At 41.1% G+C, this 21,188-nt stretch overlaps 1 protein-coding gene and 1 long non-coding RNA gene across 2 annotated transcripts in view; one reads left to right on the top strand and one right to left on the bottom strand.

Moving 5' to 3' along the window:
- Positions 1–11,289, top strand: part of LOC105385271 (protein transport protein Sec24C) — a 31,044-nt gene extending 19,755 nt beyond the window's left edge. Inside the window, exons 15-21 of the mRNA XM_048630843.1 lie at positions 294–462; positions 1,581–1,677; positions 2,464–2,579; positions 3,832–4,026; positions 5,056–5,241; positions 5,480–5,673; positions 9,860–11,289. Coding sequence (XP_048486800.1) covers positions 294–462; positions 1,581–1,677; positions 2,464–2,579; positions 3,832–4,026; positions 5,056–5,241; positions 5,480–5,673; positions 9,860–9,997 — 1,095 coding nt within the window. The 3' untranslated portion in view covers positions 9,998–11,289. The remainder of the gene's footprint in view (positions 1–293; positions 463–1,580; positions 1,678–2,463; positions 2,580–3,831; positions 4,027–5,055; positions 5,242–5,479; positions 5,674–9,859) is intronic.
- A 6,071-nt stretch (positions 11,290–17,360) lies between these two features.
- Positions 17,361–20,905, bottom strand: LOC119691846. The gene is made up of 6 exons (XR_005254030.2): positions 20,799–20,905; positions 20,177–20,306; positions 19,585–19,721; positions 18,746–18,877; positions 18,286–18,541; positions 17,361–18,052 (listed from the first exon to the last, which is right to left on the bottom strand). It is a non-coding gene; the product is annotated as an uncharacterized LOC119691846 (long non-coding RNA).
- Positions 20,906–21,188: the final 283 nt, after the last annotated feature.

Raw genomic sequence — 21,188 nt, 5'->3', positions numbered from 1 at the left:
AAATAGTAAGATAAATATGCATGTAAAATACTTTATTTTATTTTTTTCTATTATTGTTTTTAGTTTTTGGATAATTCTTTGTTTTGCTGTTGTTGAGACTTGTTAGCATAAATTCTCATTTTTCGGGAAGTGTTACTACTCATCCTAAGACACAGGGTTCACCCTACTTTAGGGAGTAGACAAGTTACTGTAACATTTTTATGGAAATAAAATTATTCTATTCTTATTTAACTTATAGTGTTGTGCTAAACAATTCATATTCTAGTCACCTAACCCCCCTATTTCCCCCCCAGGCGGACGTAGACGGCCCCCGTCTCATCCACGATGTGGTACGAGTTGTCTCCCGCCCCACCGCGCACGACGCCGTCATGCGCGTGCGTTGTTCCACGGGGGTCAGAGCCACGGAGTTCTACGGACACTTCTTCATGAGTAATACGACGGATATCGAGCTCGCTGCTATTGGTAAGTGGTTCTTTACATCAATAATAATATTTAAATAGAATTTTCAACACGTCTTGCCCGAAAATCTTACTTTCCGGGCTGTATTCTTGGCTCAAAAATGACATATCGAGCTAGCTGCTACTGGTAAGAGATATTTTACATTGATTTCTTTTTTTTTTCAACACGTCTTCTTCGGAAACCTTACTTTCTATTCTGTATGCTTCGCTATTTTTAGCGAATTAATAGATGGAGTATAGGAAATTTTCCTTAGATAGTTTAGAAAGGTACAACTAGAGACACAATAGCTTGCATTGGTCTCGCGCCGCACCGCGCACGACGCCGTCATGCGCGTGCGTTGTTCCACGGGGGTCAGAGCCACGGAGTTCTACGGACACTTCTTCATGAGTAATACGACGGTTATTGAGCTCGCTGCTATTGGTAAGAGAGTTTGTATGTATATGTCACCTGTATATATATGTTCCACGGGGGTCAGAGCCACGGAGTTCTACGGACACTTCTTTATGAGTAACACTACGGATATCGAGCTGGCGGCTATCAGTAAGACTCTCAAAAATATTATTTTCAATAAGTCTTTTAAGCTGCTTAATATCTATTACGCCCAAATTATATCTAAATTCCGTTGGTGCATTCGAAATTAGCTTTTAGACAGTATAGAAAGGTACAAACTAGAGACACAATAGCTTGCATTAGCACGACGCCATCATGTTAAGTTCTACGGACACTTCTTTATGAGTAATACGACGGATATCGAGCTCGCTGCTATTGGTAAGGGATAGTTTATAATCACGATCCATCACGTCATGAAAGAAAGGTTTAGGTAATAGTCTATGGTTTAGGTCTAGTCCAAGAGAATTGACGATAAATTAATTAAGGAATATATGTCTCTACGTTTCGGCCATCAATAGCTTTTGACAGCTCTCGACAGAATAAAAGTGAAATACAAATAAAGTGTAACGATTTGTGTTTGAAAAGCATCATTCGAATTTTCATTTCACGTCTATTATAGATTCAGTGCACGTATGGAGCCAAAAACAGATGGTTTATTCACTGTTGAACAACGGACCAATAACCAACGGATCAAAAAGACTAAGATGCAAATTCTTTAATTTGCTTCACAGACGCGGACAAAGCAGTCGGTATCGAGATCAAGCACGACGACAAGCTCACAGCCGAGGACGGCGTGTACATACAGGCCGCTCTGCTCTACACACACAGGTTAGAAAGAAATAGAAAATACCACTCAATCCCGCCCCTGAAATGTACAGTCAGCTTCATACTATCTACTATACTATACATCTTCTTTGTACATATTATATACCTTGGACATTTCACTCTACTTTAATTTTTTGGAATTTAAGTATAGGAGTTAATTTAACGACGGCGGGGACCTAGAAAATATTTTTTATCTATTAAGGTAGGTAGTTAGGTAGTTTTATAATATTATAATATTTATAGGTACTATTTTAGTTTAGGTTTATTAGTCGTAGATCACATTTTATTCTGTTTTGTTTAATAAATCCCAGTATAGGAGTTTAGAAGTAAAAAACACCGTGAGGAAACCTGCATAATCATGTTGATTTGGATCTGTGAACCGACTCAACCGACCAACCCGCCATGGACTAGCATTATGGAAAATGTTTTAAATGGTTTTAGACTGTTTGCCAACTGGAAACGCAGTCAAGTTGCATCGCCACATTTACCGTGTGATTTTATAGTTTACTAGCTGTTCCCGCGCGCTTCGCTTCGCCTTAAAAAGTTTTCCCGTGGGATTTCCGGGATAAAAAGTAGCCTATGTTCTTTCTCAGGGTCTAGACTTTATGTATACCAAATTTCATTCAAATCCGTTCAGTAGTTTTGGCGTGAAAGAGTAACAGACAGACAGACAGACACAGTTACTTTCGCATTTATAATATTATATAGTAAGGATATACCACATTTTGTAGTAAAAAAACCACCCGTGATTTTCCCTCATTCGTCTCCTAACCCCATGTACCCCCGCAGGAGCGGTCAGCGGCGGCTGCGAGTGCTGAACCTGGCGCTGTCGGTGGCGCAGCAGCTCGCCGACACCTACCGCAGCGCGGACACTGATACTATTGTCAACTTCCTCACCAAGCAAGGTACATCCTAGTATACAGGGTGATTTTGAAGACGCGCACAATATTTTCACCACGTGTTCTCCTAGTCATACCGACCAACTTTCATTACGGGGCCCACCCTGAAATCGCAAAAAAAATTACAGTTGTATCCATACATTTCGGTCGAGTAGGTATTGAAATTTTATATGGAACAGCTGATTTTAGGGTTGGCCCTATAATGAAAGTTGATGACGACGTGATGGGTCGTCATGATGATGATGATTATGACTGACTGACTGATTTATCCTTCCAGTTCCAACTGCATGGGTCTGTTATCGACGAAGATAAACATCACTGTATATCGAGGCGCTGTAATGCATTAAACAAGTTTATGGGCGTCGATAACGGGGCTATGTCTTCTTTTTAGCCAGTTACTGGGTCGCTGACTGCCTAGCGGAAGATACGGTCACATGACAATCGGGAGGTCTACTGTTAATCATCACGACCCATTACGTCCCCACTGCTGGGGCACGGGTCTCCTTCCAGTGAAGGAAGGGTTTAGGCCTAGTCCACCACGCTGGCCAAGTGCGGGTTGGTGGACCGTACTGTTAATATCCCCAACCATTACTATGCGATAGCTTATTTTTGTAGCCGATTTTATTCTTGCGATGTTGACGACCTTCAGTGTATGCCACTAGATCGTGTACTAATTTTATTGCCGAACCGAACATTCTAAAAATTCTAACGTTCACCTATGAAATTTCTTCCATAGCAATCTGAAAAATGCTAACGTTTACCTCTATTTTTATTGACGACCGAATGGCGTAGTGGTTAGTGACCCTGACTACTGAGCCGAAGGTCCCGGGTTCGAGTCCCGGCTGTGGCAGATATTTGTTTAAAGACAGATATATTTGTACTCGGGTCTTGGGTGTTGATATTTATATTTAGTACTAGCTGTTCCCGCGCGCTACGCTTCGCCTTAAAAAGTTTTCCCGTGGGGATTCCGGGATAAAAAGTAGCCTATGTTCTTTCCCAGGGTCTAGACCGTATGTATACCAAATTTCATTCAAATCCGTTCAGTAGTTTTGGCGTGAAAGAGTAACAGACAGACAGACAGACAGACAGACAGACACAGTTACTTTCGCATTTATAATATTAGTTAGGATCTATCTATCTATGTATTTGTGTAGATATATCAGCTGTCCGACACCCATAACACAGGTGCTGCCTATCTTGGGGTCGGATGGCCGTGTGTGAGATGTCCCCACATATTAATTATTATTATCTTCCACAGCGATCTGGGCGCTCCGTGAGACCCCCCCTCGACAAATCCGCGAAGGGCTCACCTCCCGCTGCGCCCGCTGCCTGGCCGCGTACCGCCGCCACTGCGCCTCGCCCTCCGCGCCGGGCCAGCTCGTGCTGCCCGAGTCCATGAAGCTGCTGCCGCTGTACACCAACTGCGTCATACACGGCGACGCGTTGCACGGAGGTACCATCTTAGTGTATTAGTTCCTGCAACCGCCAACAGATGTCACTATCCACTGCCCTACATCGCGGTATTAAGAGTTTTTTGGTTTTCCTTATAAGATTATTGTGGATCTATATTAAAGTTAGGTTATCCGTGGCCAACCTCGTTTTAATTCTTACCAAGCACTGAGGGAGATAGGCCCCAGGAGGTACTCACTCCGCCGCCACTGCGCCTCGCCCTCCGCGCCGGGCCAGCTCGTGCTGCCCGAGTCCATGAAGCTGCTGCCGCTGTACACCAACTGCGTCATACACGGCGACGCACTGCACGGAGGTACGAGATAGGAGTTAGGGAGATAGGACACACGGAGATAGGACCAGGGGAGATAGGACCCATGGATAGCTAGCTCCTACACCAGCTGTCTGATAGCACATGATACATAGCGACGCGCTGCACGGAGGAAGGACTCAGGAGATAGGGCCAGGAGAGATAGGGCCCATGGTTCGCTCTACACCAGCTGTCTGGTAGCATATGATACATAGCGACGCGCTGCACGGGGTACGAGATAGGACTGAGGGAGATAGAACCTACATACGGAGATAGGGCACACGGAGATGGAGAAATAGGGCCCATGGTCCATAGCGAAACACTGCACGGAGGTAGGACTCAGGAGATAGCTCTACACCAACTGTCTGATACATAGAGAAGCTTTGCACGGAGGTAGGAGATAGCACTGAGGGAGATAGAACCTACAGACGGAGAAAGGACCAGTGGAGATAGGACCCATGGATCGCTCTACACCATCTATCTGATATATAGAGACGCGCTGCACGGAGGTAAGACTTATCGCTATAAGCGATAAGACGGCCTATTGTACCCTCGTTAAATTGTTATGTAATATTGTAAATGATTTATTGGTGGTTTCTGTAATTGAATGCCCACTATGGCATGTTTCTTTTTATAAATGAAAAGTGTCCTAATTAATAATAAATACAAAGAAAGAGTACTGCCATCTATCTATCTATCTAAACTAACTCCTGTTTCTCCCCTCAGGCTCCGACATAACGTGCGACGAGCGAGCATGCGCCATGTACCGCGCGCTCACCGCGGACGTGGCCACGTCGTGCGCGCTGACCTACCCGCGCCTGCTGCCGCTGCACCGCCTGCGGGAGGGGGATACACCGGCCATGCTGCGCGCCAGCAAAGACAAGATGGAAGACCAGGGGATTTACCTGCTGGGTATGTAACGGCGTGTGGGGTGGGGAGATAGGACTTTGGAGATAGGATCGATGAAGATAGGACTTACGGATAAAGGAACTATGGAGATAGAGCCAATCAAAAACTATATTCCTTTTAATTTCAATCTTCTATTCCATCCATCTTGATAAGACCGTATTTTATACCCTAATTAAGTTACAGTTTTTTTTATTTTATTATTATTTTTGTTTGTATTTATTCCATCATTCCGTAATTCCAGAGAACGGCGTGCACATGCTGCTCTGGGTAGGCTCGGCCGCGTCGCCCGAGCTGACCCAGGCTCTATTCGGCCAGCCCTCCCCCCAGGCCATAGACACGAGTGTGAGGGAGCTGCCAGTACTGGATAACGAGCTGAGCGAGGCAGCCAGAGAGTTGGTGGACCAGGCCAGGCGCCAGCGCCGGGTCTACATGCGGGTGAGTGGAGAGAAAGGGACATTAAAGCTGGATTTAGGTGGACTGTTATGGGAGAAGATTGTATGTAGACACTACTGAACTCCCATAAGTAAGGTTTAGACACATTTTTAAGGTAGAACAGACGAATCAAGGTGTAATGGCGTTGTTGCGTTCCGGGGTTTAGTGCATCAAAATGGCGGCGTGCCTCTGGGATACGCTTACTATAGATACCACTTTAGCAACAAAGTAAACCGAAAGAGCCGCGTGGCTCAGGGGGTCTGGCTTACTACAGCTACCACATTTGCAAAACCCTGTATAGTTAGTCGAGGCGGGCTTGGTCCGGTCAGCCCCCGCAGGCCATAGACACCAGTGTGAGGGAACTGCCGGTACTGGATAATGAGCTGAGCGAGGCCGCCAGGAGTTGGTGGACCAGGCGCGGCGCCAGCGCAAGGTCTACATGCGGGTAACCCTTTTCTACTGTATACTTATTTATATTTCCGTACTGACCATCGAAACTTCTGGTAACAGCAAGCCAAATGTGATTGTTTTGACGCAGCAAGAATTAATCCAGGTGGCCGGAAATCTTCAGTTATATGGTGGAGTAAAAGGGACTCAAAACTGAATTTAGATGAACTGTTACACGACAAGAACGTTACTTTGCATTGTTGTAGTTAAAATTAAAACAGCCAAAGTGTTATGGTACCCACGGAATTATAGGTGTTATGGCCGAAGGAACTAAACTGCAATATATAGAAAGCTGGGTACGTATAAGAATGAAAAGATGTAAAACTTTGTGGTATTACAGAATATCATCTGTTCTTCATATAGGTACAAGTTGCAAAAGTGGTATAGAGGTTTGAGGGGACTGATTTTGATTTGAGTGTACAAGGCATGTGGTTGATGTTCATCCACCTTAAAAGCACTATTTCTTCCTTTGATTGTGTTTTTAATATTTAAGCATGCTTTTCCTTTCTGCTGTGTTCTACTTCCGTTTATGCTTCCAAAATAAAAGATTAAACCGTATTAAGTACTTGCAATTAAGACAGCAATTTAATAACATCCCGTAAATATTAAATACAAATACAAAACTAAAACACCTGAAATTACAAAGTAAACCAATACACCAGCTATTCACAAATATTCCAGAACCCACAAATTTCTCGAATATCCTACAAACTCTACCCACTTACACTAACTACTCTTTATCATCATCATCATCATCACGACCCATCACGTCCCCACTGCTGGGGCACGGATCTCCTTCCAATGAAGGAAGGGTTTAGGCCTAGTCCACCACGCCGGCCTAGTGCGGGATGGTGGACCCCTACACTAGTAAGCTTGTGCTGACACCCAACACTACTCAAAACCTCCCTTCCCACGCCTAAAACAACCCCCCTATCGCAGCTCACGGTGATGACCCAGAACTCTCCAGCCGAGCTGCAGCTGCGTCGCTCATTGGTCGAGGACGCCACGACCGGGCCATCCTATGTCGACTTCCTATTGGACGTCCACAAGGCCATACAGAAGTTAATGTAAATGTAGGCAATTCAATTTTAGCTGGTGACGGCGCTGGCTTGGGATTCTACTCTATGTTGTTTTCTTAGTGAATTCATTCAATCATTCATTCGGGATTGGGTTTGGGTTTCGTTCGTGAATGAGAATGAATTTGGTTTTTATTGGGGTTTGTTCATTCATTGATTTGGGATTTAGCTGTGCGACATTCTGCTACTAAAATTGGTTAAAGCTCCACTTTGAGTTTCATTCCATATTGCATTCAATAGAAACTCATTTCGACTCTACCATAAAAAAATGGGTCTTATTAGTCTGATAGTGCTTTCGTACAAATTATGTAATAGCTGGTGTTTATTCCCTAAAAAAGTTTGTGGTTGTATATTTAGGCCTTTTTTGAGGCTTTCATGTGTAGTATGTATCCGTATACTTTCATACATAAATGAATGACATTCACTTATGTATGAGACTGGGCGTGCTATCGTATTTAAATTATAATGTGGCAAGTTACTTGGCGACCCTCCTTGCGGGGTGAAAGAAGTGGCGGGGGCGAGGTAGCACGACATGCTACACACGTAGAAAAGTGTGCCCGGATTAATCTCGCGTTAGCTTGTAACTATTTCTGACGTAAGTAAAATTTTATTCTATGAGTGTTCCCGTAAATGTCATATTTAGCTTAAAATTTATAGTTTGACAGCATTAAAATTTGGATGTTTACCTTCAGAATATCTACCAATTTGAATTTATTTATGTAAAAGTGTTTTATTTTATAAATCAATTTCCATGTCACTTTCATGTTCACTCTCTGTTTGAACTTGTTCATCGTCGTCGTCATCCTCATCTTCACCATCGTTTTCATTAACTTCAATTATAAATCTAAGACAGAAACCAAAAAACATTATACCTACTTTGAAGTATAATGTACTAGAGTACGCCAGACATATTAGTTCAGTGTACACCTATAATATTTTATGTTTAATTTATATTAAATTATAAATTAACAATAACATACCTGTCCAATACATCGTCAAATACTCAATCAGATTTATAATATTCGTCTTAATTTTTTATGACATGGTCGTCACAATTTCTCCACTTTTCAGGCGAATAATTAGAGAAAAGCAACTCTAAGTCTTTTATGTCTTTATCTAAGTTAGAGTCAATCGACGTTCTTGCGAGCTCGCCTTTCACGTACCGCCACACAAGTTCAATAGGATTTAATTCCGGGTGGTATGGGGGTAGGCGAAGCACGATATGACCATTTTCTTTCAAAATTTCATCAATTTTGTAATTTTTCTCTGTGTTATGCTCATTAATTACTTTCATTAAATCACATAAATTTTGGTTGCTTTCCTAGTTAGAAGAACTGACAACTGACGCACTGTCATATGGACTCTTCGTCTTTGTTGTTTACTTTTTCGTATCTGACTGCGCAGTACCAATCTTTAGCCGCGTAGCATGACTGATCCGGTACGCTGTTCTACAAGAAGCCCCTATATTGAGACATTATACGATTTGTTGTTTTTAACGTTATTTTGTTGACGAATTATAGATACCTAATAATAATATAATGATAATATTAAAAAGGCCTCAACACTCATCCTAAGACTAATGGTCTCAGGATCAATGATCTCATGTGGGTCGCACTCAAATTATGACAGACTATATAAGACATGTGGCCGCCTCGGCTGCGCGGCCGAGACTGCCGTAATGCAGCCGTAACAATGACATGCAGTGCACGCGTTGCCCTTCCCCGCTACCCTCCCGCTACCCGCTGTCGTCTTGGGTACCTCGTCCCCTCCGCGTCTTTCACCCCGCAAGGAGGGTCGCCAAGCAACTTGCCAATCTATAGTTTTGACACCTGTACCCGTATCATGAAAAACCGCAGCATATTCTATTCGATAGTCTATTCGAAAGTGCTGTCAACCTGTCAACAACAAAATGGCGGTGTATTGCGGTGTACAGATTTGCGAAAGTTTGACAGCTATCATTCCATAGGTCATTGTCAGAATAATATCATGTACTCTGTGGTCATTCTTTTCGAAACTCATTCGAAAGGTAAAAAGTGTTCGAAAGTGCTGTCAAGTTGACAATAGTCGCACTCGCATTCGATTCTATTCGTTAGTTCGAATTTTCATGATACGGGTACTGAAACGTATTTTTGCCTGTGTCTTTTAGTTGTGGGAGCAATAGACACTTGCCTAATAAGGTACGCTTGCTTTTGAAAACTTCATGATAATTTACTCTATTTTTTATTAATTAACACTACCTAACGACTGCTAAATTATATTTAACAAACACTAATTTGTAAACTAATCCCATACGAAATAAGATAAAGTACCTACCTACCTAGAAATTTTATCCATCCTAGACTAGTCCATACAACTTTACCTACCGTATAGATAAAGGGTTGCTGGCTGTATCACGAATACATCCCGACTAAATAAGTTCTTCGATAGGCGGTTCACCGGAATTAGTATGAGGTCTTGAAATGCGCTCCAGTCGGTAACGTAGTAAATACTAAAACGCATACAAATCCTGGTGAACCGCCCATCAAATAACCTATTCACTACGTGTCCAAATTATTCTCATGATACGGCCACTGTATTTTTATAAAATGTTGTCAATGACTGCCCAGTTATCATTCCAGTCCAGACACCCCTATCAGCATCGACTATAACTCCAACTATTGTTGCAGCTAACGATAATGCGGCAACACGACAAGCTGGAGGCGGTGCTACGACACTTCCTTGTGGAAGACCGCGGCGTGGACGGCCGCGTGTCGTACGTGGACTACCTGTGCCACATACACAAGGAGATCCGGGCGCTGCTATAGCATCTGTACGACTGAATAGACCGGACAAACGCCGGGAGAAAACGCAGCGACAAAATGGCGGATGGTTACGAATTGGCCGGCGATTTCAAAATGGTTGAAGTTTTCAAAATGGCCGGTGTTTTCAAAATGGCCGGTGATTTCAAAATGGCGGAGTAAATTGTGTGGCTGCGTTTTCGTTGCTCTTCGGAATGGACTTAAATGTTGAATGCGTGGAGGCTTTGTTGATTCTACTTGAAAAGTTTAGTGTTTGTGTAAAAATATATAATTATGTATTATTATAACGGTGAGAGTTTATACGTTTTATCGGCGTGAGAGAAGTTTCTAATGTGTAAACGTAAATAAAAACATGTTGAGTCGAGATTTTGTGAAATTATAATTATTATTGTGGTAATTGAAAACGATATTCCAATGTAAATAAGTTTAGTTTAACATACCTACTACTTATAGTATACAAAATATCGTTAAAACGAACATGTATGCCAGACGCATTTTTCATAATTTAACAAAATATAAGTAAATCTACTGCCAAATTTTACCTAAGGGCTAATTCACACCTACCACAATCACACCCACAGTTGGAAGTATATTTTGTATTCAAAATATGAATAGGAGTTTTCATACGTAGGTACTAATTGTGAAATTACAACTCGGAATTATTATTGTAAATTAAGATGTTATATTTTTAAAGCATGAGAATTAATTTGCATTGTTGTTCAGGTTTTTAGCATTAACTTCCTCATATGAATCACAATAATAACATAGGTAACGTATCTTCCATTACAGTCCTTAAATAGATTAAATAAAATTACACAGTAAAATATGACTTTAAAAAAGCCATTTTGGTAAGGATGTGAAATGACAAAAATGAATGATTTTACTCTTGACTGATAGCGAGTTATCCGATAATCTTTTGAGTCATACTTTACTGTTATGTATTATATCCTTGCAGTGTTAGGTTTATGAAAGGTTGTTTGGCTCATACTTACGCTACAATAAACATGTAATGAGAATATAACATCACTGCTTATACTTTTACCTAGCTGAATAGTTTGTCTAATGTATGAGAAACCCTATTATTATTGCAAATATACGAAATTTTCAGCAATAGTTTTTTCTAGTTCCCTGGATAAAAGTCTTGCTGAAAAATTCTGATTGAATATTATATTTTAGTTAAAGAGGTGAAGTTATTGTTGATAATGTATTATTAATTATTGAAATTGTATTCGATCCAATTTGTAAGTTTAGTATAGATACCTATGAATGATGAAATAAAAATCTTTTGTATATACCTATTACAGTATTTTGATTTGATTTTATAGGTGTCCTTATCATGTATGGAAGGCCTCACTTATTTTTTTTGGAGCTAAACTATTTATAATTGGATTGTATTAGACAATCACTTGAAATGTGGGATTGCCTTCTCGACATTCTTAACTTTCTCGTTATAGAGTTAGGTAAGTTCTTAAGTTCCTTGTTCTTAACTATCCTATTCAATAGACCACCTACCTATATTATTTTTAATTTAATTTTTTAATTTTAATTTTAATTTTAATTTTCTTTATTTGGAAAACAAACAGCTTATACTATTACATATTATAAATTAACATAAGGTTTACACACAAGCCAATAAAGTTTTCACACCTATTTTTTTACTAAATACTCAGAACATCACTGAACTGCTTATTTATTTATTTATTTATTTTGTTTTAGGAAAACTTACAGCACACACACTTAAGATGCATAAAGTTAAGAAGTTAACAATCAACAATATAATTAGGTACTTATATAATAATTATATAATTAGGTATATTACCCATGTACTATGTATTTATATGATAAGTTACTTACAGACAAATCTACTACTACGCTATTTTTAAGTTAGAAATATTTTTTTTCTTAAAATTAATGAGTTTTTCGCTAAATATATCAGTTATATGATGTGATTTATTGTAACTTTCGCAAGCTCTTATAGCGAAGCGGTTTTTAGTATAGTTACTACTACAGTTTTTAATAACAAAGGTCTTTGGATGGCGGGAGTTGCCTTTACAGTACAAAGCCATTTTACCAAGTAGGTATGGACTGTCAATATGGTTGTTGATAATTTTGTGCAAAAACATCTGGTCTCTCATGTCACGGCGGGTTTCAAGTGAAAGAAAAGAGTTGGTATCGAAATTTTTAAATTTATATTTTAAACGTTTAATGAATTTATTTTGTATTCTTTCAATATTGTATATGTGATTTTGGTATTGAGGGTTCCATACCGTCGATGCATATTCAAGTATGGACCTAACAAAAGAGTTAAAAAGCAAGATAAGAGTGGTGGGGCTTTTAAAATCTTTACTCTGTCTAAAAATAAAACCCAGCATCTTATATGCTTTTGCTGTAATTATATCGTAGTGTCTCCGGAACGATAATTCACTATCGAGGTGGACTCCCAGGTCCCTCACCTCGGTTACCCTTCTTAAACTTATATCTTGAAAATTATAGTCATATAAAATTTTGTTTTTTTTTCTTGTGAAAGATATGACACAACACTTATCGATATTAAGTTTAACTTTATTTTTATTGCAATACTGTATTAAATTATTTAAATCTGCTTGTAAGTTATGACAATCGTCTAAAGAACTCACCTTCATAAATATTTTCGTGTCGTCAGCGTATAATAAAGAGTCGGAATTATTTAAAATATTAGTTATCATCATCATTCATAAAAATATTGAAGAGAAGGGGGCCCAAGTGAGAGCCCTGGGGGACACCAGAAGAAATAGGGATAAAAGATGATAAGTATCCCTTAATAGACTGCTTGCGACCTGTTCCTTAAGTAAGAATCTAGCCATCTCAGTAGGTTGCCGTGTATACCAAATAAATCGAGTTTTTTAACTAATATATTATGGGGAATTTTATCAAAAGCTTTTGAATAATCGGTATACACGGCATCCACCTGAAATCCGTTATCCATAGCATCCAATAAAATATCTATGTATTCACACAAATTTGATTCTGTTGATTTCTGATTGATGAAACCATGTTGAGAATTTATCAGGTACGGTCTAACTGAAGGAAACATAACGTCGTATATAATTTTTTCGAATAATTTTGGAATAACATTAAGCTTAGATATACCTCTAGATTATGTAGCTGATGTTTTTAATATAACTAATGAAAAAAAAAACACCGTTGATTTTCAAATAAATGTGTTTATTTATCTACTGCAACTGCGAACGCAGCCACAGCAGTAAATAACAAAGCACAGAGTCAAATAACAAATCATTATGTTTCTATCCATTGTCAAGCCTTCATTTCAATATAATATTACGCAGCATATAATAGGTTTAATTTTGTGGAAAGCTATTTTAATCGCAAGGCCTACAGCAGCAATACGCCATGAATAATAAAATGAAATGACAAATAATATTGCGTTCCATCGCGATTAAATTACCCGTTTTACGCTCCATATCATTAACTAGAAGCACCAGTATTAAATTAAATTAATATAAGTATAAAAATATGAATCAAGCTAGCTAGTTCTGACACCCTCGATAGCAATGTCTTCTATAAGCCACAGGCCTGCATTGCATTACACCCCAACAACAGATCATCAATAGGCGAATTAGTAACTGCTTCATTATAAACCAGTTGTATCAATAATCAATCTAATAACCCTTCGTCAAGTCAATATCTAGAGCAGTGGATCAAAGCATCTATAAAGTAAAAGCTTTCGTCAAGACTTTCATCAGCGAACAATTCTTCGACTTCATTCGTTCCCACTTTCTATCATCAACTGGTGCGACTGCCGCGACTATGCCTGCTGGTGACATACGTGATGGAGGACCTCCGAGGGGGTGAGGGCGGCGTGGGCGGGGTGGAGGGGGGCGAGTTCTCAGAACAAGCGGTCGGCGCGGGGCTACAGAACCCCCCGCGCAGTCTATGGGCTCGAGGCTGGAACGATCTCCGACACGGCTTGCACTTCTCTATCACCGTCTTTACGGTTTGTGTCTTCGGCTTGCTGCTCTTCTTCTTCAGTATACAGAGTAGGATAAAGTATAGTATCAGGACGAGGATCAGTTTTATGCGCATTTTATTGTGACGCTCTGGTTAGAGATTCTTCACCTTTGAACTTGAGGGTAGTTCCGTCATAGTGAATTTATCTGAAATAAGAGATTATGGTCAGTTACACCATAAATAAATAGGGTAATGAAGCTGCTCAGGTGGGATAGCTACTTAGGCAAAATAAGTGTCCAAGAAGGCTCATACAAACTGAAGTACCTAACTATGTAGTTAACTAAACCAACTCACATGAGATTTGTTTCATTATCAGTTTACATCGCTGCAATAGCAACATCGCAATCACCTCGTATTTCTCATATTCGACCTGGGTGGCACGCAATCAGCGGGGCACTGCGGGCCAGTATACTGGGTTGCTGCAGGTCTGGACGCGTAGGAGGCACAGGGGGCCACGCGGGGCGGGGGCTGGGGTTGGGGGGTGAGGCAAGGAGTCGAGGTTCCGCAACCTCCTTGCAGGCGGTGCGCGCGCGGCTGGTAGCCAGCCTTCTTCGGAGGACAACTCTTTGGCAACGCCTTTGCGCTTTTGTTGTTACTGTCAGCGCCGCTACCGCTCTTCTTCTTGGAGAAGCAGTACAGGATAACGTATAGAGCGATTAGTAGTATAATTATGAGACGCATTCTTGAGTTTAGCTGTAAGTGGCTTCAGTGGGTTAGGTTGATGCGGCTTTAGCTGAAGTTTCTGGAAAGAAGGAAAGATTCGTTGTTAAGGATGTTAAATGAAAGCTAAACTATTAACGATTCGAGATTGGTGTGGTGGCATTCGGCATGTCTAGCAGTGGACCCAAGACAGCTGTTTCAGTAGGGCCATGCCACCTCTATTGCTATGAAACATTGGCAAAGTCTACTCTGCCATATTCACTAGATAATAAAATAAGAGACTGAAGAGTTCAGAGTGTGTCTGGTGATACGAATGGACAGGAAGAGGATAGAAATAAAATGTACAGATTTCAGTTTAAGAACACTTTAATTAAAACTTATTTGTACATTTTATTTGAACTAGCTACTTAGTTAATACATAAACAAAAAAATAACAAGTACCTACCTACCTAAACATCTTTAGAGTTAGCATTCAACATGAGTTTCTGAGCATCCTTGATAAGACCTTGTAGACGTAGAGGTGATGGATCCACCGAGGCAGTGAGCTCGAGGCCTGAAGTACTGTCGGTGGCACTTCTTCTTAATTACGGGGAGTTCTTCAGGCTGCGGGTCCGCTTCCACCAACACTTCTCTAGTGTAAGTCTCCCTCCGACGGGACTTGCCAAAGCAAAACAATATCATCAGATGGATCAGTAATATTATCAAGGTTTTCCAACGCATTGTAGGCAGCAATTTCATGTTAAACTAATCAATCACTTTCTTAACTTGCTTGTGAAGTTTAGTTTAGGTACTGGGTCTGTTTCTTCCGGGTCTATTTCAAGAGTTTGGAGGTCTTGTGTAGAGGATATCCGTCGCTTGGCTAGAGTTGAACCTCCGCTGGACAAGCCAACTACAATCATAGCCACTTTGACCAGTATCAAGGCTATCGCCACTTTCATCTTATGTCTGTCAATAACAGTTTATGTACGTAGGTATTTGAGTGCATGGATCTGAAATAGGTATGAATTCATTAATTTCAGAGATAAAATTAGCTTGACTTCCTCTTGCTATATTAGCGGTAAATTTCCTACTTAAAGAACCCTACGTAATGTTATCGTAAAATGTAACTTCGGTGTAGAACCTACCTGTACCAATAATCTTCAGAGACTCACAGACTAAATGATGAGGAGGTTTAATGAATCAGAGTCCGAGTATTCGTCAGGGTAGGTAGGTTGTGGTGGTAACTCCAGGCGGACGCAGGGACGCTTGTTGATCCCCGACATGCAGTATAAAACATACAGCAAAATTAACCCACAACAAAAGATTATTCGACGCATTATCATAATCCTTCTGCTTTCTGTTAGTATTGGCAAAGTTAAGTGCTGAAAAGAATAGATAATAAGAACAAGGTTTATTATAACCATTTTAGTGATATTTACCAATAAGTTGATAAAATTAATGTAGAGATGCTTAAAGATAACTATATCTCGAACATGTAGAACACAGTAGCAGTCACCAGAGCTTTAAGTCTTCGTAAGGCAAAATCTATCGGTATTTCAGTTATATGAAGTCTAAGTGACAAAATAAAACAAACGCACAATTTACAGTACCCAATATCTTCATCATGATCATCCACAGTACATGCCCCTCAGCCTGTGAGCTCGCGGGAAGTCGAAGCGCTTGCAGCAGCGGCCGCAGCGTGGGGGCTGGGGGGGCGGCGGCGGGGGCGGGGCCTCGGGCTCGGCTGCCCGTCGCGACTGGAACCGTCTCTTCCAACAACAGAATAACACGAACAACAGGAGATAGACCACTAGTTTCGACACTCTCATTGTATTCTACGCAAGCGGGTGGTGGAACGCGGACGCGGTATGTTTGGTTTTGTGGAAACTTTTAATTGGTTTCAAAGTTCCGAGTATCTGGAAATCAATTATTAGAAAAGCTTTACAATTATTGTAAGCAAGTTCAGAAGTTGCTAAATTGGTACCGATCGATTTACAAAATTTGATATCTTGTTTCAGCTACCGCAGAGCTGCTAAATTCCCGAAGTGGCTGTTCTCTGATTCCCTCTTGCAAGCACTCCCAGTGAGGGCTTGAGTAGGTACCTACATCATTATTAGAAAGATGCTAAAGCGTAGGCTATCCCGTCAGACACAAATGCTATGAATGAAGCTGGGAATGTGAACCAAAATATGTGAAGTGATGTGGTGAAATGGTGTTCGACCGCCTTGCACGCTTGCTTTGCTAGCGATCGGTATGGTTAATACTCAGTTAATAATCATTGAATTAATGTATGATTGAATGTCGTCACGTACCGCTGAGTCAAGTTCACTTCCCACATTGTTTCTTCTTGTTGGAGTTCCTGCAGTAGGACCGCGCCGGGCGGTAGCAGCAATACGACTCTTCGGGCTCAGATTTCTTAGCGCAGTAGAGAATGACATACAGTATGAACACTAGGATGTAGACTGCCGTGCTTCTCTTCATTGTTGAACTTGTTCAGATTGGGTAGATCATAGTTGTGGGTCTGCAAGCAACGAAAGCGTTAACTGGATGCTGTTCCTTAGGGCAAGCTGATTAGCTGATATCAGTATTAACGGAATAAACCTACCATAATATACTTACTTACCAGCTTACTATTTAGGTACATCTTGATAAAATTGGTCTTATGAAATCAAAAAAATATTACACTATGTTCCTAACAGGTAACTAAGAAAAACAAACGAGCAAAACTTTACAAAAATCTTGTATTCATATTCATAATCAGCTATGCATATAGTTAGTCCGGGCAGGTCCTGGGTCGGTAGCACACCACGCGCTCTTTCGGCTTCTTCTTGCCGCCGCCGCCGCAGCACGCGATCAGCAGGTACACCAGCAGCACCAGTATCATCCTTACATCCACCTTCATCATCTACAGCACCACCAAGAAACTCCACTCTCAAGCAAAGTCCAGAATATCATGAACCAATTCTCTTCACAATCTACGTGTAATCGTCTTCAGCAGTCGGCGGTTTGGGCGGCTTCGGCCTATTCTTCATGTACTTCGGCTGCCCCTCCAGAGGCACAGAGCAGGGGAACCTTGGCGTGGCTCCCAGATCCTGGTGGCGTTGGAGACCACCACAGCAGTACACCAGTGACACTGCAAGTATTGTTAGAAGCAGGCGCAAGCAGCGCTTGAGCGACAGACGTTGTCTGTGTGACTCCAGTATGGTTGTTATCAAAACCCCTTGGGTCTAGGTTGGTGGTGGCAGTTCGGCTCGGCGTCGGGGTTGAGGTAGACGGCGGAGAAGTGGCGGGGCGCGGGGGGGCAGCGCACGCAGCGCAGTTGCACCAGCTGGTCGTTGCGCGGCAGACACAGCAGCAGCAGCAGCGGACAGACCAGCAGCACCAGCAGCAGACGGGTGTAGTCCATAGAGGGGGCTGGAAAGAGGAGTTGAAGATTTGAGTCTGCCTGGTTCAGCGGTAGAATTTGTATTTGGCTACTCTGTATTAGGACAAAAGGCATTAACTAATGCAAGCGGTCCAATTTTAGCAACGGGTTCTAGACCTACACAAGTTGCCGTGCTTGTATAGTATGTTTAGGTAAGTACCTTCTACGATTGGGGGGAAGAAATAACCCAGTACTTTTTGAATATATTTGTAAAAGTAATCACATTATACTCAAGCGATCCAAACACCGCAACTCTTAGGTTCACAAACGATAGTCTCTCCACCAACGTTAGACGTCTCTTTCACATTCAGCGAGCTCCGGTTTAGTTCCTGTGGTTCCGACACAACAAGCGGGATCTTGTGTCCTCTTGTGGACTCTTTAGGTTTGATGAAAGACTTCTTGCGGTTTAAAGTGATCTCGTATATTGTTAGCACGATGTGGAACAATACCAGGACAAATTCACTAACAGGCATCGTCACCTGCGGACAATACAGAGTTTCATTATTCAGAGACGTCTTTGACTATGATCAAGATGCTGTAAAGGTCTTGTTGACTCTACTACTACCTTCTGTGGTATATACAAACTTGTAATAAATTTTTCAACTCAAAATTGTCAAGAGATTGTAGTAAACATATTTAAAGCATAATAGCTATAGTCGGTTAACTATTTAAAAATACTTTACCTTTTACTGAAGATAGTAATTTAAGCTAGTAGTGGTGATTCAAATCGAGATTCCAAGTAAGAGATGAGCCAAGTCACCAAAAAAACGATCACTTCCTGAACCAACTCTCTGTCCAGTTCCATTCAGTCTTCACTGAAACAATCATAGATAGATAGATATAAAGCAGCTATTAGGTACATGCAACGTTATTTCAATTTTAAAATATCACAGTATGATAAATGAAACCGGCCCTTAATTATTACTTTAATAAGTACGATAAATGATTAAACGTAGAAAATGGTCTTAGACTTTGATATTTATTTATAGGTAATCATAATGTGGTATTTTTATAACAAATTCGGATGTTGATAGTGAGAAAAGTAACTAAACATTCAAAAATATTGTTAGTTTACGTGTACTTATCGCGTAGATTGCAGTCATCCGTTTTGTAAAGTCCATTCAGTCTTCTTTCACTTTCAACTTCCGGTGTTTACGCGGAGAGAATTAAACTTTACAGTTACGCGAGAATACAAAGAAATGGTACCTATAAAACGAAATGCTTCTTATACTAAGCTAGTTTTTACCATCCCGAAGGCTTACCTACTTATAAAATGGTTTCTCCATAAAATTGGAGAAGAACGGAAAGAAACAAGAGATTCAATGTGGGGTAATAATGAGTCTGCCGTATTTTTTTCAGGATTCCCACGAGAAACGCTTAATGACCGAAGCATTTGAGATCTAAAGTAGGGTCAGAGTGCCTACTCATCAGTCAGTCTCGTTTGTTTCCCGGGACTGTCACGAAAACCCCTCAATGACCGAAGCCTACTTTCTACAATCTACCCTCATTACAAAGCTCAGACCTGTATATCAGCTCTGCTCTGGTTGGTCAGAAGTAGATCTTGGGCAGCGGCGGCGGCTTGTAGTTGTCGAGGAGCTGGCGCGTGAGGCGCTCGTCCTCCAGGCGGAGGAACTGCGGGGGCTTGCACGGCTCCGGGCTCTGGGGACCAGGAGACAGGGTCATGAAGCGTGGAACCTGAAGACCTAGCACGGGGAGTAATACGCGCACGCCAAGACGAGACAAAAGTTTTGCCAGGCCTTCTGGAGCGACCAGGTAATTTTTGAGAAGCTGAATGAGACTGCATTGCATGCAGTTTTTATTATTTTTAAAATTAAAATAAAGTCTCATTATAATCATGAAAATGCAGATTTCGCGAAACACGGCTAAGGAAACTCTGGGTTATATTACTAAAAAATATAAAAAGATAATCGTCTCAGCCGTTTGTGAGCTATGCTATGCTACCACAGACAGATACAAAGCCACGTTAAACTGATAACACCGTTCTTTTGTCATCGAGGGTTAAAGTTCTTATAATATAAGGCTCTATAGTTAATAATAGACGGTTAATAAATGGTTACATTCCCAACTGTGCCATCAGTTCAGGACATACACACCTTACAGACGAGGTACTTCCTCTTGTACCCGTAGCAGCAGATGATGACGAGCAGCAGCAGGGAGAGCAGGGCGGCGCTGCGGGCGCGCGGGGTCATCGTGGCATGGCGGGCGGGGGGCGGGGGACATACCCTGGGGATAAGGCTGTTTTAACAGCATGCGAATTACATCGCACGCGGGATTGCACGACATTTTCCCGCGTATCGCGTCAATATTCCATGCGTTACAATGAATATTTGTATGAAAGCATGCGGGGCAATCCCGCGTGCGTGATCAAATCCTGTCATCGGCTAATGTTTTAGGGTGCTTTTCAGTCGGATTGTAGGGTGAGCGCCAAAATAGCAATTAGTGAAAACACAACAACACTCTTCGCTTATGTACTGGATAATGTACTGGATAAATAACAAACGCGAACAAGGCTTTAGACAGACAGTCATTGTGAGTGCTCGGCCGAGGACACTGACTCGCCACTGTACTCGTTATATATGTAATCGACCTATTAGGCTGCCTCTCCAGTTGGAAAACGGTTGCCTACTGACTGAGGGGCTGTAGCGCTCCTTGGTACATAATTATATGTCCAACTTCTGAGTACCCTACTATACTTAGATGTTAAAATAAACTTACGTGTTATTTGACTCTGTACTCCATATTTATAAACTATTTCTATTAAAATTGCACTAATAATTTTGTTCCATCATTGTGCCCAACACACAAACTATTCTGACAGCGGACAGCAGAAAGAAATTCACATTCAAATTACTGACTGGCGAGAAAGTTAAGAAGCGTAAAGAGGATTTATCATAAATACCTGAAAGAAATATTATTCGGAGTATTGTAGGTACTACAGTACCGGCTTATGTTATAGGTAGTAACTACCTAAGTACCTGATTGAACACGAGGTCGTTGTTATGCTGAAAAAATATAAGCAGCATAAAAATCTCGGAAAAGCCTTTGAAAAAATTTGAACAACAATTTCTCGTAATTCACATTCCAAGATATAAGCCCCGTTCTCTC

Source organism: Plutella xylostella, chromosome 27 (assembly GCF_932276165.1).
Source record: "Plutella xylostella chromosome 27, ilPluXylo3.1, whole genome shotgun sequence".
Taxonomy (NCBI): domain Eukaryota; kingdom Metazoa; phylum Arthropoda; class Insecta; order Lepidoptera; family Plutellidae; genus Plutella; species Plutella xylostella.
Note: the sequence above shows the minus strand (reverse complement) of the source record. Positions and strands in the feature narration are given on the sequence as shown.